Here is a 16,654-nt window from a genome sequence, read left to right on the forward strand (position 1 = left end):
CTATAAATACTTGATTTGGTAAAATATAACTAAGTCGTAAGCAGCGAAGTTTCAAATGATCGTCTGACAATGATTATGCATTATTTCTGTTTTTCAAATACATGTTATTGGTAGTATAGTTCTGTGAGTAAATCGCCGTATCAAAATAACAACCAATGGTAGTGCAGCTGGCTACGTGCGGTTGACATTTCCCCGTCAGGCAACGTTGAACTGCTTTTTGGTTTTGTATTTTTTTCGTCTCACAGTTGTCTGACTATCTGTCGTGAATTGCCTTCTTCCCAACCCAAATAAATACGATATTGTTCCCCATACACTGATTAAAAGGCGTTACTTTGACGCCGATTACGTAAAGTATTCGGTTAAAATTATCACGTCTGTCGCCAACTTATTAGCATGCACAATTTACACTCAGCCAATCAGAGCGTTCGTTTGAAAAGGCGCGAAGTCCAAACGGACGAAATTGACGAAACAGCTGACAGAAATAAACAACAGTGTCGACGCGCGCCCTCAGCATTTGAGGTATTGTGAAGAGCCCGGTTTGGTAGGTAAGATTAATTTCTCGAATGCTTCTCATTTTTAGTGATATTTCCCTTACCATCGGAGCATTCTTTATTTCAACAATGTTTGTTTTTACCCGTGATCAGATTAGATGAGAACGCACCATTCACCTTTGTCAAAATGACAGCCCGGTTCGTACGCCTATCTTTTGTGTCTCTCTGACCTATTTTTGAGATAAATATTATTAACTGGGCGTAAATCTACTGTCAAATCAAACTGGCTCCAGTTGAATGCCCTGGATGTCAGTCGAAGATTTTGTCTGCGTTGCATTGTTTTTGAAGCGACTAGGGCCAAAGTGAAGAGCGTTTGTCCATTTCCAGTCAATCGGAAATTCATTTTTGCCAGTTGCCGCCAGCTGGGAGCACAACAATAGCCGCTGATCGTGTATTGTTCGACTTTGTGGGGTTTTAGATAACTTTCTGTAGTAAACTATAGTTGGGAGCGATAGGCGGAGGTAAGTTTGACCATGATTTCAAGTTTCCAGGAGACTATGAGGCTCCATGTTTTCGACTTAATGTAGCAACCAGTTAAAATTCGATCCAGTTCAATAATAAATGAAATCACTGACAATGATTTGATAAAGATTACCTTGTCAACACGATTGGCATTGTTATGTTAAATTCAGTATGTGTTGGTGGGTGGGGGTCTCTCGTCCATATGTTACAAAGCGGTAAACACCTCCTAATACAAATGTATTTCCAATAGACAACTTTGGTTTACAAGTTGTAATTGTTGATTTCGTTGTTGGAAATGAATCGTTTTGTACTTGTACTTGTACTGGAAAGAGTGAGTATAAATGTTACGATATAGTTTTAGATTCATTTCCAAACACATAAATATATTCCAAATTATTTGTTTAATTTTGATAATGAAACCATGGAGCTTTCTAGCCCCATGATGAAACTAACAAGCCATGTTTTGTAGTTTCATAATTTTGATACAATTTTCCCAATTTTGGTAATTGTCTTGTTAAGTTAAAAACACTAAGTTCTTCACATATAGTTTTGTATATTAGAAATTCAATTTTTTTTTCTGAATAGTGAAATCAACAATAATAATATAATAAGTTTAGGTAAAAACACTTTGGTAGTTAAAACATGTTTGCTCTGTGTAATAACGTATAATTTTATGTAACCAGGAACCTTAGAAAGCAGTAACAAAAAAAAGATGTGAGCATGATTCTAGTTGCTAATTACAATGGAAACAAAAGACTAAAAGTGTAATCAACATAAGCAGTAGTTCCTGCTGCACCCCCAGAGATTGACAACTCCCCCCTTTAAATGTCCTTCACCATTTCAGTAAGTAAGTAGAATTGTTTGCATGTGCTTCAGATTAGTTTTCAAATTCTCAAATTTTTTATCAAGATTAAGAGACCAATTTTCATGAAATCAGTCAAAGTTTCAAAATTTTGTGGACAGAAACATTTCACTGGGCTTCTAAATACATCTAACCGTGCAAATATAAGGGTTTATCAAAAGGTGTGATAAAATGCTGGCTATACCTAAGCTACTGCAGATGATAACACTGTTTATTAATTTAATAATTTTATAATATTTAGAAGTACCTTCACTTACTTGTGCTCCGATAACATGGAAAATAAATCACATGGTAGCTGAAGTGAGCTGAAGCCTATTTGATAGGGTCACAGCTATGGGTGTGAAGTGAAATAGGTCATCTGTCTATTTTTTTGGCTATTGAATAGATTGGGGTTTTATTAACAGGCAAATCACTGTAATATAAATTAAATTCTAATACACACACACATTTCATACTAGAAATTTTACCAAATCAGTTGATTTCGTACAGTATTTAGGACTTTCTGTTCAGCAATGCTATGTAGTATAGTTTTTAAAGACCTTTTAGGAGTGTCATGTATTGTAAAGTTAATTGTGTTAGAGTAAGTGCACATCTATTTTAAAAGTCTGTAGTTATCGCCAACAATGAATCCTTTATAAAGCTGTGATCACTAAGTGAACTATCAAGTTGGTAAACAAGTGGTTGTTTATACCTGGATTCCAAATGTGTGAATTCACTAATACTAGAATCATAAATTGACAGATCTTTTACCATGCGTCCTGTATATTACTGTCAAAAAAGTTTGAAAAATGCAAATATTTGTGTCAGTAATTTACTGTAGAATACTTTATTTTTGCTTGGAATTTATTTTCGCTGAAAGGGATGCTTCAGTGAAAATAAAATCCAGCGAATATACCTTTTTTCTAATATTTTACATTCAACTTCAGTGAAAATAAATTCCATACAAAACTCCCAAAATGTCTTTTCAGCCAAAATTTATTCCAGCTACAATAAAGTATTTTACAGTATTCAACTATTTTCAAACATTCCTAGCGGTTTACAGTTATTCATGTAATGTAGAAAAGTCAGCGTGTAAACTGAAAATCTGCTTAAAGCGAAGGAGTTGTCGCCTACGCATGTGTCTGAGGGCAATAGCGTTTCATTGTTTCATTTTGCGTTTTTAGCGTGTGTTGTTATCGCCAATTTGAGACTCAATTCCCGCACATACGCAGGTGATGACCCTCTCGCTTTAAACTGAACACTGTAACAATTTTCAAGTTCTCCTAAAAGTATGTCATACGTTGCCGGCAAATGAAAGGGTACGTCTCCTTTTTGAAGCAAATCAGAAAGCATAATAATAACACCATTTTTTTTCATGGTCTAAACTCTTGCCTTGTCAATGCTACACTGAAACATTCTATTTACAAAATCGAGGAAAATATCCAAACATTTTTGATAAAAGAAACCACGAAGACAAATTCATTGCTTAAATGACATAAACTCTTTGCTCCCGAAAAAAGAATGCTGATTTTTTTTATAAATGTTTTGCTTAAAAAATGCATTTTCTAACATTATGAATAGAAAAGTTAGTATGAACAATTTTTATTTAATTTTATGTTAATCTGACGTCATTTTACTAGGATACAAATGGAGTTGATGGCAAGCCTTTTTTGACATTTTGTAAAAAATACACATTTAAGTATTCATGTTCATTCCTATCATTTTGTTAAAATACAAATACAGGCTGATACTCTGAGCAACACTAGCAGGTTAGGAAAATCAGGAAATTTCAGATTATAATCGGCCAAGTTGTGTTGAAACTGTTTTTATTGATTTTCTTGTTGGGAGGTAATAAATACAGAAATAGTCAAACCTGTGTTAGTGACTACTTCTATATAAACCACCAACCAACTTTTAATCTGTTCCAAAGTATAATGTATAGCAATTTGATTATAAACACCACCTGTGTCATGTGACCACTCTGTCAGGACAATTTTTGCATATTTGCCTTTGTTTAAAGACCAATATAATAACTTCATCACGTAATGTATTCATAATTATTTATTTCGTGAATAAATGTATAATCATTTTATCCTGTGGTGTATCAATGATTAATTATGCAGTAAATATATGTATAATCACTTCATCACGTGATATATTACTAAGTATTTATGCAGTAAATAAATGTACAATCACTTCATCACGTGATATATTACTAAGTATTTATGCAGTAAATAAATGTACAATCACTTTATCACGTGATATATCAATAATTAATTTATGCAGTAATCAATTTCTTTTGGAGTTTGCTATATGCAGATTTGACTGTATTTACTGATTCCAATAATCTTTTGAAATAATAATGAAACTACGGAATCTATTTTGAAGTTTACATATAAAGTTCAGTATGTATGACTCCATTATTGAATTCTTACCGACTTACGGTAGTTGATTACAACCAAGTGTGGTTACCATGGGATACTGTGCAGACCTGGTTGCTTTGGGGGCTAGTTACATGCTCAGTATTTTATTTATTGTTTCTATTTCTGACATATATCTATTAAGTAGAAGTTTCTTGCAGTGAAATTTGTCCAAATTTTAGAACTGATCAGTGGATTTAAGCCAAATTTAGCACAGTCCAACCAGTCAAGCAAAGATCTAATTGAATTTTGTGCTACCCAGTTTTGACCTTTGATTGCATTACACCTTCACCGACTATTAGGGGTTTTGATTTTTTCCAATAGTTTTCTTTTATGTAAAAACCCAAAAATTGCTTATATTCTGTATTCACGTGGAAGCACATGTTTGTATTTTATGTAAACTAACCATTGTACATGCAATGTATACACCGTTGTGGATCCGAAATCAAACACAACATGGCGCGACAACGGAAAGACTTTAAATTTAATTAATTGGTTAGTGCTTCATAAATAAGTTTTTCGTCTGTCAAACAAATCTATGAAATCTAATTGATCATCTAAGTTCATACAAGGTCAACTTCTGAATAGACATCCCCCCCCCCCCATATAAATGTTGATTTGTCTTATCTGTATTTATTTATATACATGACTGAATTAGGGTGGTCCATAAATTTATAATACAACCTGAACCATGCCAATTACATGTAGCCACTATTACAACAGATTCTGTTTTTGTTTGATGAAAATTGCAAATGTGTATGCATCCTGAAACTATCTTAGTACATACTAGTATTAAATGTATAAGGCATGCTGTCATTCATTTTATTTCGTTGTATGTATCGCATGGGACCCATGTGAAGAGTTTATGAAATTTCCAAAGATTATTTTTTTTCTTTGCAGATGGAGATATCTCACCATTACAAGGAGGAGATGGCACACTTGTTGTGTTCATTGCAGAAACTTTTGAGCAAAGAAACTCAGTATCAAACAACTCTGGAACACATGCTGCAATGCTACACACAGGTAATGATCCCATGAACTTGTACTTTTCATGAACCCCTAAAAGTCACACATCCTGGCAAATTCCCTATTAATGAGATTTTTTCCCAAGTAATCTTCAGAACACAATGCAAGCAGTTGCCATGGAAGTTCCAAAAACTGTTTGGCTAGGTAAAATTTGTTGGTGTAATTATTGTAAATTATTGGTGTTGTCTAATTATTGGTGTATGTCTACATTATCCACAGAAAGTGCCAGTATGTATGTTCTTCCTGGACTATGCATAAATAAACCAAAAAATCACTTTTTTTTTCACTGAATCTTAAAAATGGGTAAAAGTATTGGGCAAAATCTGTGCATATTAATTACCTAATTTGCATATGATTACCAGTAGTAAATTTTTTTGCTTTTCCACTTCTTGATAACTCAAGTACTAATCATCACATTTCGATGAAATTTGGTATATAGATGCTCTAGGACAATGCACAGACCTGATTAGTTTCAGGTTAAAATCTTTGCATAATAATTACCTAGTTTGTATATTAATTTAGTTCTAACCCCTTTTCAATGAAACTTTGTACATAGATGGTCTATGACTTTGTGCAACTACCTTATAGTTTTACATTAGTAACCTGATTTGCATAATAATTAGTCGGTTATCAGCTTTTCCATCAATATCTCCAGTACCTATCATCTTATATTAATGAATCTTGGTACGTATATACTCTGTGACAATGCAGCAATGTAATTAGTTTGGGGTTTATATACATCAATAATAAACACCTAATTTGCATAATAATGCAATACCAATTTCAGCTTTCCACCAATTTGTTTAAGATTAATTATCACATTATATTGAAATTTTGTAAATGTGCATCCAGGAACAATGCACAGATCTAAATTTATGCATAATAATTAATTTGGTTCATTGCGGTAATCCAGACATGATCAGTTCATTGTTGAAAAACATGCATATCTAATTATTTTTAGCCCCTTTCTGAAAATTTCAAAAAATCAGATTTAAATAGGATTTTGTGATAGAGGTGCTCTTGAATTAATTAGACTGACAACCACAGCTGTAAAATCAAATGTATTTTCTGTAAGTATTATAAATATTGTGGATCACATTGTTTTCACCATGTGCATCTTCAATTGCAGACAAATATTAGTTTGCCAAGCTTCTTATTTGCAAGGCTAATCATTTTTAAATTAAAATTTTTAATTTATTTTAATGCGTCTCCCAGAGAGCACACGGGAATGCTGAGAGCACGCAGGAATTCTTTTAAAGCTTTTTTTGATTTGATATTTTTTTCTGAATCGTGAAATTTATGAACTTTGGTTTCCTGCATAATCTATATAACATAATTGACTTCTGTAAATGACAAGTTATCTTATAAAATAGATACGATAAGAAATATTTTATAGCGACCAGCGATGAACAAAGACTACAAAATGGCCGATAATTATGGCGTAAGCATCACATGACACAGAAACTCGCAAATTGGTTCTTGTAGTTTCCTATAAATTTGCTTGTCAACTTATTACATTCATTGTTGAAACTAAAACGTCTGATTAGACGACTCATGTTTTTTTCATAATTAAAAATTATTGGTGCTTAAATTCTTCATGTTAGCAGATTTGTTGTTATCACTTATTGAGAACAAATGAAAAATAATAGTTCACTTTATTGTATTCATGGAAATAACCAATAATTCGATTAATGTATTAAACGCATTAAATTGCCATTCGATAGGGAGATACTAGTAGCCGCACAGCCCTGTCATGTAGTACCAAACATGAATATGGTTTTTGTGGCAAAAATGCACTATGTGTCAGTATTAGCACTTGTAATATGCACATACAAAAAAAAAGTCAGGAGACACAACAGTGACATTCAATGTCCAGAACTGTCTTCTGGCACAAAAACATTTGGGGAAAAAAAAATTTGATCAATGTCGCAACAACAGAGATTTAAGGCAAACAATACAAGTATGATGCCAAAATTGCAAAAGAAACTCAAAGCATAGCCAATTAAGACATGAATTATTTTTTATGAGGTTGATTTCTATGTGTGTGAAAACTCATTGGCATGAATTGTAAAACAATGTGTTATGATATTCTTATAAGTCAATTTTTTTTATCATATAATTTAGTCATACAATCACAAAACTTTGAGTCAAACACCTCACAACCCCCTTAGGGAATTATACATGCTGTTGCCCTTATGACCTGCCGTCTAAAGATTCATTCTGCAAATGTAGTACAGGTACACTGATTGCTGCCAGGAATAACAAAACATTAAAGATTTCCAAGTTTCTATTCTGGGTCCTTTTAGTATGTTCTACAATGTGTGTTACTGCATGCAATAATAATACATTATACAACAATGACTTAAGATTTACTGATGGGTGAACTATAATGACCTTTTCAACACCAGACTTTCTCGCCAAAATTTTTCTCCACTTTTTTTTCTTTATATTCTTCAATATTTCTGGAAATAAACCCTTAATTTTAACAGTCTTTGCTGAAAAAAATGGCTATTTTATCCCAATCTTCTGAAGGAAAGTGCAGACTATAAACGGGATTATTTTGTGAATTTGTGATGAAAAAAAGGGAACTGGTGGTGAAACGGTTAAATGGCGATTCCAATCCTATTATGAATTGTTCACCTGCCCTACAATTTACCCGACAAAGATTTGGACCACAACTGTAAATAAATAGCGATGCTAATGTAGAATCATTTAGTACGGTCATTTAGCAATAGGTATTTGCGGCTTTCTTTTGCTGTATTTATTTTTCATCTATTAGAAACACATCTCCAATACAGCGTTCCCACTAACAAGACTGATACTTGTACTTGTTGGGATTTTGAATCAAAATGGAATCTCAAAAAACAAATTGAGTCAACTGCTGGGGGAGGGGGGGGGGTTAATAAATAAAATTGTATGCAACTGTGAGTGACTTGATTCAAATAAAAAATTAAGAGTATATAGTACGGTATTACGGTTTCCTTCATATATTGCATAAAGTGTACAGCAGCGCATAATATTCTTTGAATGACATTTTTAGTATGTGGAATTCCATGAATTAGACCAAAAGCTACCACCTCAGCATGCCCCATTAAAAATATAAAGATTTTTTAATTTATCTGAGATAACGAAATTTCTTGTTGAGGTAATTTAACTCGTATCTCCTGTTGTCAATTTCAGAGTAGTACGGATGTCATCACACCAGAGATTCGTAATAAAAGTATACAGAACTTGCGGGTGTTAAATAGATTTTACGGTTATCCCTCGGAGACGTTCATGATAGCTGTCAATGTGATGGATCGATTTCTCTCCATCCTCAAGGTAATGACATTTTGATAATGATAGTTGCAGTGTTACAGCCGTTCTGAGAATTATTCGGACAGTCAGTTAGCAATATATCTTGCAACTTTGCAAAACACTTGGGTCTTTTCCAATCTAGACTTGATGGCGTCGTCGTACTGGCATGCCCAAAATTGGGATCATTCCATTATCTTGCTAGATGTGGGTAAAATGTCATGTAAATTCATTGCATACTGTAAATACATTAATTGTTCAGTCAACGCTGACGGTACAATTTTAAATGAGACTTATTCCTGGGCTTCCTTAGTTTTTTCTAAAAGCAAGTTGCCAGCTTGTTTTCAACATCATTAAAACAGGGAGGCAATAGCCTTATATCAAAAAACACAATTCACATTACAACTATCTACAAATATATATATTTCAAATTCAAATTTTTGTTTGCTTACATTTTATTTACTCATTTATATCACATTTATTTGTATATTATTATATGTATATATGTATATATGTTTATAGTGAAATAAACTTCACATCACAAATTGAAATATGGTACTTACACTTTGTATTGTGCATTGCTGTAAACCATTTTAATTTGGTGAAAGACAAATTTAGCTAGTCAATGAAAATTTCTCCAAGGTCCAACAACAAAGAGTCTGTGACTCATGAAATTTTGTTTCTGTGAATGCCATATAATCATCAAAATTCAAAAATTCCTAGCTACGAAAAAATTAAGGGATTTAAGTATGTTTTCCTAATGTTTAATGTACCTTTCTGTGGGCTTACATTTTTCTGAATAAAACTGATGACTATTTTATCTGATCATCGATAATTAACGATTTGGAATTAGTCTTCACCATTGGTGGCAGAAATAATAAACTGTTTCCAAATTTACCGGTAAATATATTTCACCATTGGTACATCATGTATCTAGCGAAAAGTTAACAGGAAGCACTTGTATTGATGCCATCTTGGGTCACCTCAATTTGATGCAGGCATGCAACACTGCTTACAGAGAGCTAATTATTATTTTGCATTGAGTAGTGTACAGCATAATATGTGAATAGTTAAAAACATTAAATGCATGTGAAAACAGTGCAGTGTCTTTATTTATTATAAGACTGTATGGCGCCCTCACAGACAGACATGTGCTCAAATGTCTGAGTTTGTCAGTGAGGGCGCAATAACTAAACCAACCAACATAATTTGATAGATTCATACATAGGTGTACCGAATTGAGCCAAGACCAATGCTACAATAAATATACATTGTGTTCATCTGCCTTCTCTAGATTTAACCTTCATGTGGTCAAGTCAATGTAAAAGTACATATATCAACTGATTTCATATTTTGGACTTATTTCCAGGATTTAAAATTCATGAAATGTTTTAATTTAAAAAATAGTGAAAATGTAGAAAATTGGGGGTACTTGAATTTGTTTCAGTATAAAACAATGACTTTGGGATTTCCCTATATTGTGAACCCCTACTCTACTGGTCATTTTGAATTCTGTAGAATACTTATTTTTAACTGGACTTAATTTTTGCTGAAAATATATTTTGGGTGTTTTGTATGGAATTTATTTTCACTGAATTTTGACAAGTTGAATGTAAAATATAGGAAAAACGATATATTCGCTGGATTTTACTTTAACTGAATCATTCCTTCCGCGAAAATAGCAGAATTAATTCCAAGTGAAAATTAAGTATTTGACAGTAATTGAAATCTTACTTTCAAATAACCAGGCACATGGAATAATTCATCAATATATCACAATATTCCTTGATGAGTGTTTTAATCTGTACACTGTTCTGTTTTATATCATGTGTTCTTTGTATTTGACTCTAGGTCAGACCACGTCACATGGCTTGTATCACAGTAAGTTGTTATCATATCGCGATTAAAAGTACAGTCACAGATCAGGTATTATTATACTTTACCTTTATCTTTTCAACCACACATGGCTTTCACAATACTGTAGTTTCACTTATTGAATTTTTGTGAGCATAGTTTTGAGTTAAATTTGTGATTTGAACAATTAATCGGTATCACTAGACCACCACGCAGTTAAAACTAGTCTCAATATATTATGATTGTTCATTTATTTTCATTCATATATGAAGCTATTACCTGCCACTAGATGGCGCTAAACATACTGGTTAAATGGAGAATGAAAAGTGTGGTCTTTGACATTGGAGGTCTATTTTTACCTCCATAGTTTGACCTAAAGAATTCATGGTCAGGTGTGGATATGGCGCGAGGCTTTTTTAAATTTGGAGCTTTGTTCTCAATGAATTAGTAATTTATGACCAAAATTTATACCTATTGTGCAAGTGATTATCGGAAATTAAAAACTGGGCATTATTTTGACATGAAAAATTTAAAAAGTTAAAATGTGTAACTGCTCATGTTTCAACTTTGTTTTATTTTTAAAGGATATGCCCTCAGCATTTGACCTTATTCGCATCAGCCAATCAAAATGCACAGTCAGCGATCTGAACCGAATGCAACGGATAATCCTGGAAAAACTAGAGTGGGATTTGGACTGTCCTACTTCCCTGACATTCCTGCACCTTTTCCATGCTATTGCAATTGCCAGCGAATTTCTACACATTGATGTTGGGGAAGAAGACGAACACTTGGAGAAGCTGTGCTGGAAGTTGGAAGCTTGTATGTGCCAGACTTCATTTACTGTGTATAAGGTATGTAGACGTAAATAGGGTTCTCTGTAGAAGCTAAGTAACAAAAACATTTAGGTTCTGCATTTTTCACCTTGGATTAACAACTCTCCATTTTGGACCTATGTCCTCGAGGTTCTATTCTTGATAAAGTAAAAACAGATAACATAGTTTTAGACATAGCTAAATACTACAATTTGTATTTTTTAAACCAAATTAATATCTCGTCTTCAGCCACATCACAAATCATGTGATAAGAAGTCACAAAGTCTTCTAGATTCATGTGAAATATACCATGGTAACCTACACTCATACTAGCAATATGTGTTCCTGATGTTTAATTTACCTTTCTGTGGTTCATCACATGATTTTTTTTTAAAAATCATTACCAATTTCTCACAATATTTTATTGTTTGAAAATGGTCTTAGCTATTGTTGATTAAATTGACATATATTGAAGCCAAATCTAAATGTAATTGTTCACTGTTACGGTTACACAGGAGCCAACTTACTCAGACAACTCTACATTCATTTATCTGTTGGATATTTCCAGTGCAGTACATGCTTTTTAATTTTAAGCATTTCTTTTTTCATCACATTCTTTGACTGTATATTATTCCTAATTTTGTCAGGCAAATTTATTGTGCAAATTGCACATTTGTATTTCTCTATAATTTCATTCATATTTGTTTATTCAAATCGATATAATTAACCATCGCCTACAGTTTATGATCAACGTGCAGTAAACAAAAATATAGTTTTGAGAGAAGGGACATCTTGAAAATGACGAACAGCGCCCCCATTGCTGGAAAGTGGAATTTCTGCTGTTTATGCAGGCTGAGTGCACATGAAGTTCATTTTGTGTAATGCATTGAGTTCATGTCTGGGCCAATTATTCGATTTAGGAATTCATTAATGAGGAGAATATCGACTTAAATTTCACTGGAAAAGAATTCAGACAATGGGAACAATCTTATGGCCAGGTTGCAAGACTTTTAAAAATCTCATAAAAATAAAAATAAATACAATTCTATTGGGTCAGCCATATGTTGTCTTCTTTCTTTCTGACCTGTTAACAAATTGCTATATCTGTTACATTTTTGCAGGCTTCCACATTAGCACTGTGCCTACTGAGCTGCGAACTAGCTGCCAGGTCAGATGTCACAGATATCACATCTAAGAAGTGGATGCGATCAACTTTAGCACTGCAGCTGCTGACAGAGGTAAACATGTCTGTTCTAAATACTTGATACTTTGCCATATTTATGTGTAATTAATGGTGCATTGATTCAAAGAATGGCTTGTTAGCTGTAATTGATCTGTGGCTTATCCGGTGTTTACACCATTAAGACCCGGAAAGCCTGGGGGCATCACTGGAGGAGATTTTGAGACTGAAAAAAGTCAGGACAATGTTGGAAATTTGATCAGTTAAACTTAAAACAATTAGGATATCTGTACACTAATTAATTAAACATTCAGTGTCTAATGCAATAATTAAATTAAGTAATTAATATTTAAACTATTAGACTGCTGTGGATCATTCCTTTTATGCAATGGTAAAATCACGCCACATCAGCCCTTTTTGTGTGTGTGTGTGTCTGACTGTCCATGCATCTGTTCGTGGGTGTGTTGGTGTACCTATATCTCATGCCTGAACTAATCCTGTTCAAACTTCAGACCTGCATTCTGCATCATATCACAATTACACACTATCATGATCCATGATCTTTCTGTCATTCAGAAACCATATCTTCACTTATACAAAGACGGATTTTGTTCAGACATGGTACATATTTAGATGGAAGCTTGATGCATGTCATTTTGTTTCATAGAGATCTGATTCACAATTTAAATTTATTAAATTCTGTTCAACATTGTTTTGCCAAGTACATCTCAATAAAAGTATGCCCTCTATGACAACAGGAAGCACTGTCTCAGCACAGACCTGTGTCATATGACACCTTACTAGCTAATTTTGGCTAAAATAGTGCTCCGCCACCTTTTTACACTAGCGTTTAAAAATGGAACTTGATACTTCTTTTTGCAATTTAAGTTGCTTTTTAATCACATATTTTAGTGAAATGTTGCTTAGTGAGTGAAATATTGATGTCATACGAAAATCAATCTTTGGAACAACAGAAATAATAAATAATAAAATTTGTGTTTGAAGTTTAAAATTTCCCGAGTAATTTCAGGTTTCAACTACTAGTAGCTTGAATGCAATAAAATCATGCGTAGAATGTCTTCTGAACCATGAGCTAGCAATGTAAACTTGTTGCAAATCTGCACAATTTTAGGGCCAGTTTGTTCTTACAGTATTTCTAAGTTTCATTTATCATTATTTAGTAAAGAAATCACTGAAACGATTTATTATAGCCATAAAATATGTGCCAACCAATGATTGACTTTGAAATGTTAGAAGTTTCAAACAAACTCTTCGCACTCCTTGCACGATATACGTCAGATCAGTGTTGATAGGACACCGACCTGCAGCATCAATGTTCACTGGCAATGCAATAAAAGTATGCCCTCTCTGGCAATGCAATAAAAGTATGCCCTCTCTGGCAATGCAATTAAACTATGCCCTCTCTGGCAATGCACTAAAACTATGCCCTCACTGGCAATGCCATAAAACTATGCCCTCACTGGCAATGCAATAAAACTATACACTTGCTGACAATGCCATAAAACTATGCCCTCGCTGGCAATGCAATAAAAGTATGCCTTCACTGGCAATGCACTAAAACTATGCCCTCACTGGCAATGCAATAAAACTATACACTTGCTGACAATGCAATAAAACTGTGCCCTCTCTGGCAATGCAATAAAAGTATGCCCTCACTGGCAATGCACTAAAACTATGCCCTCACTGGCAATGCAATAAAACTGTGCCTTCTCTGGCAATGCAATAAAAGTATGCCCTCTCTGGCAATGCAATTAAACTATGCCCTCTCTGGCAATGCAATAAAACTATACACTTGCTGACAATGCAATAAAACTGTGCCCTCTCTGGCAATGCAATAAAAGTATGCCCTCACTGGCAATGCACTAAAACTATGCCCTCACTGGCAATGCAATAAAACTGTGCCTTCTCTGGCAATGCAATAAAAGTATGCCCTCTCTGGCAATGCAATTAAACTATGCCCTCTCTGGCAATGCAATTAAACTATGCCCTCTCTGGCAATGCAATAAAACTATGCCCTCGCTGGCAATGCAATAAAAGTATGCCCTCGCTGGCAATGCAATAAAACTATGCCCTCGCTGGCAATGCAATGAAAGTATGCCCTCGCTGGCAATGCAATAAAACTATGCCCTCGCTGACAATGTAATGAAAGTATGCCATCGCTGGCAATGCAATAAAACTGCCCTCTCTGGCAATGCAATGAAACTATGCCCTCGCTGGCAATGCAATGAAAGTATGCCCTCGCTGGCAATGTAATTATTGTATGCCCTCTATGACAGCACAATGAAAACAACATACCTACAGGGTATTAGATGTTACAGTTATTTCCATAAAAAAAAGCATAATAGAACACCTGCAACATTATTTTTGTCATGCTCTTGTGCATTTCATGAATATTTCTACAGATAACAGACTGTGAGCTTCTCCAGTGTCGAACACATGTATCTGAATTCCTAGTGTTGTACGGATCACCACGAATGAGAATTCCAAGGAGTAAACTGACTTGGGTTATATCTTCACGTACTGCCAGACAGCTACAGTTCAGTGCCCAGTGTGTGACTGGTTTACCTACTATACATGAACATCAAGTATTCGCTGATTCATCAGCAGGGGAGGACTCCTGTAACAGGTACGGTATTTATACTGCCTATAGTGAAGTACTCTCTAATGACGACACAATCATCGTTATCAAAATATAACTTTCTCTGTGACGTCACCAATGTCTGGTAGATGCTGCGAGAGAGAAATAACCTCAGAAGGGAAAACCTTTTGAAATACTGCCTGTGATGGGATTCAAATTCATGCATATCTTGACAAGATTTCTGATGCACCGGTTTAATGAAATCAGCTGTATGTTTGCAATTCAGTCAGGAGTTGACTGAAAATATTGAATTTGTCGTTTTTGTTGATTGAAGGCTTGCAGTCACCAAAATGGGGAGGGGGGAGGAGAATATTCAACTCCACTCTACCTGACATGCACTCAAAATTACATTTGTAAAGTTTCAATAATAAACTTTCCATTCTTGTATTCCTGTATGATTTACACCTTCATTTATCTATTTCAGTTCCGTGGACGACTCTTCTGCATCCTCATCACCACCGCCACCGCCACCATACCGACCATTTCACACCCATGGAGTAGAAGATGAGGATTTCCCTTGTACAGAGGTAGTGTCAACAAGCGAAGACGGCTTAGAAGTAAATAACTTTTGTGTTGACCGGTCGTTGATCTTTGAATTCAAGACAGAAAACCCGCTACATTGCCAGTTACATAATATTTACACAAGTGCGTCAAACAAGACGGTCTCAAACGCATCGTAGTGTACGTCATCATTTATTTACAGTGCTACAGTTGTCGCACTTTGTTATTTTGTGATGTAGGTCCTTGGAAACCTGTATATGTAAGATGCTGGTACATGTACCTGAAACAAGCAACAACTTTAGGGTTATAATACAAGGTAAAATTTGGTTTTCCAATCCATTATACAATGAATAACTTTTCTCAGTAAATTTGTTGTTTGGTCAAGACTAGTTTCATTGCATTTAAATTACACCGTGCTATGCAATGAATGTCAAATTCATCTTTTCAGTCTCAAATTTTGCAAATCAACATCAATCTGCAGTGCAATAGTGATTTGTTATCACGAGAATACCATGATGAAGGCAGTACGTGATTGTATCGAATGACGTATAGCGATTAAAGATTTCATCCCTCACTGCCTTTATATATTATTGTCACATCAGAGGTAACCGAAGAGAAATGTTGGAATTACGACATGTAATTTATCTGGAACCATTCAATGTTAGTGATGCATACTTTTATGTAGTGCCAAATTCTGTTGTATTTGGTGCTAGATGTATCATAATAGAGGTTCAAATCTGAAATTCTATTGAAAAAAAAAAACTTACTTAAGCCCCTTTTCCAGAAATGTGAGCTTTTATGTTTATTTTCAATGTTTGTGAACTTTATTCATCAGAAAGTATTAAAAAACAGTTTGTTTTTTGTTCTTAAATGAAAAAAAAATTATTATTTAAAATGAATTTTATAAAGTAAATATTATTTTATGAATGTACGAATAGATATTTTTAAATCTAAATTGTATTTTTTAAATATTTATAGAAAAACACATTTTATCACTATTTTGAAAGCAATTCCATCTTGCAGTTAAAGGACAATGGTTGCAATGCACCATGGT

At 34.0% G+C, this 16,654-nt stretch overlaps 1 protein-coding gene across 1 annotated transcript; it reads left to right on the forward strand.

Moving 5' to 3' along the window:
- The first annotated feature begins 500 nt into the window (after positions 1–500).
- Positions 501–15,779, forward strand: LOC102806231 (cyclin-G2-like). Its single transcript, XM_078008009.2, has 8 exons — positions 501–545; positions 5,175–5,297; positions 8,481–8,621; positions 10,446–10,520; positions 11,033–11,299; positions 12,382–12,498; positions 14,864–15,087; positions 15,524–15,779. Exons 2-8 carry the CDS (start codon positions 5,175–5,177, stop codon positions 15,777–15,779), a joined length of 1,203 nt encoding a protein of 400 aa, XP_077864135.1. The 5' UTR covers positions 501–545.
- Positions 15,780–16,654: the final 875 nt, after the last annotated feature.

Source organism: Saccoglossus kowalevskii, chromosome 4 (assembly GCF_978046115.1).
Source record: "Saccoglossus kowalevskii chromosome 4, keSacKowa6.1, whole genome shotgun sequence".
NCBI classification, from domain to species: domain Eukaryota; kingdom Metazoa; phylum Hemichordata; class Enteropneusta; family Harrimaniidae; genus Saccoglossus; species Saccoglossus kowalevskii.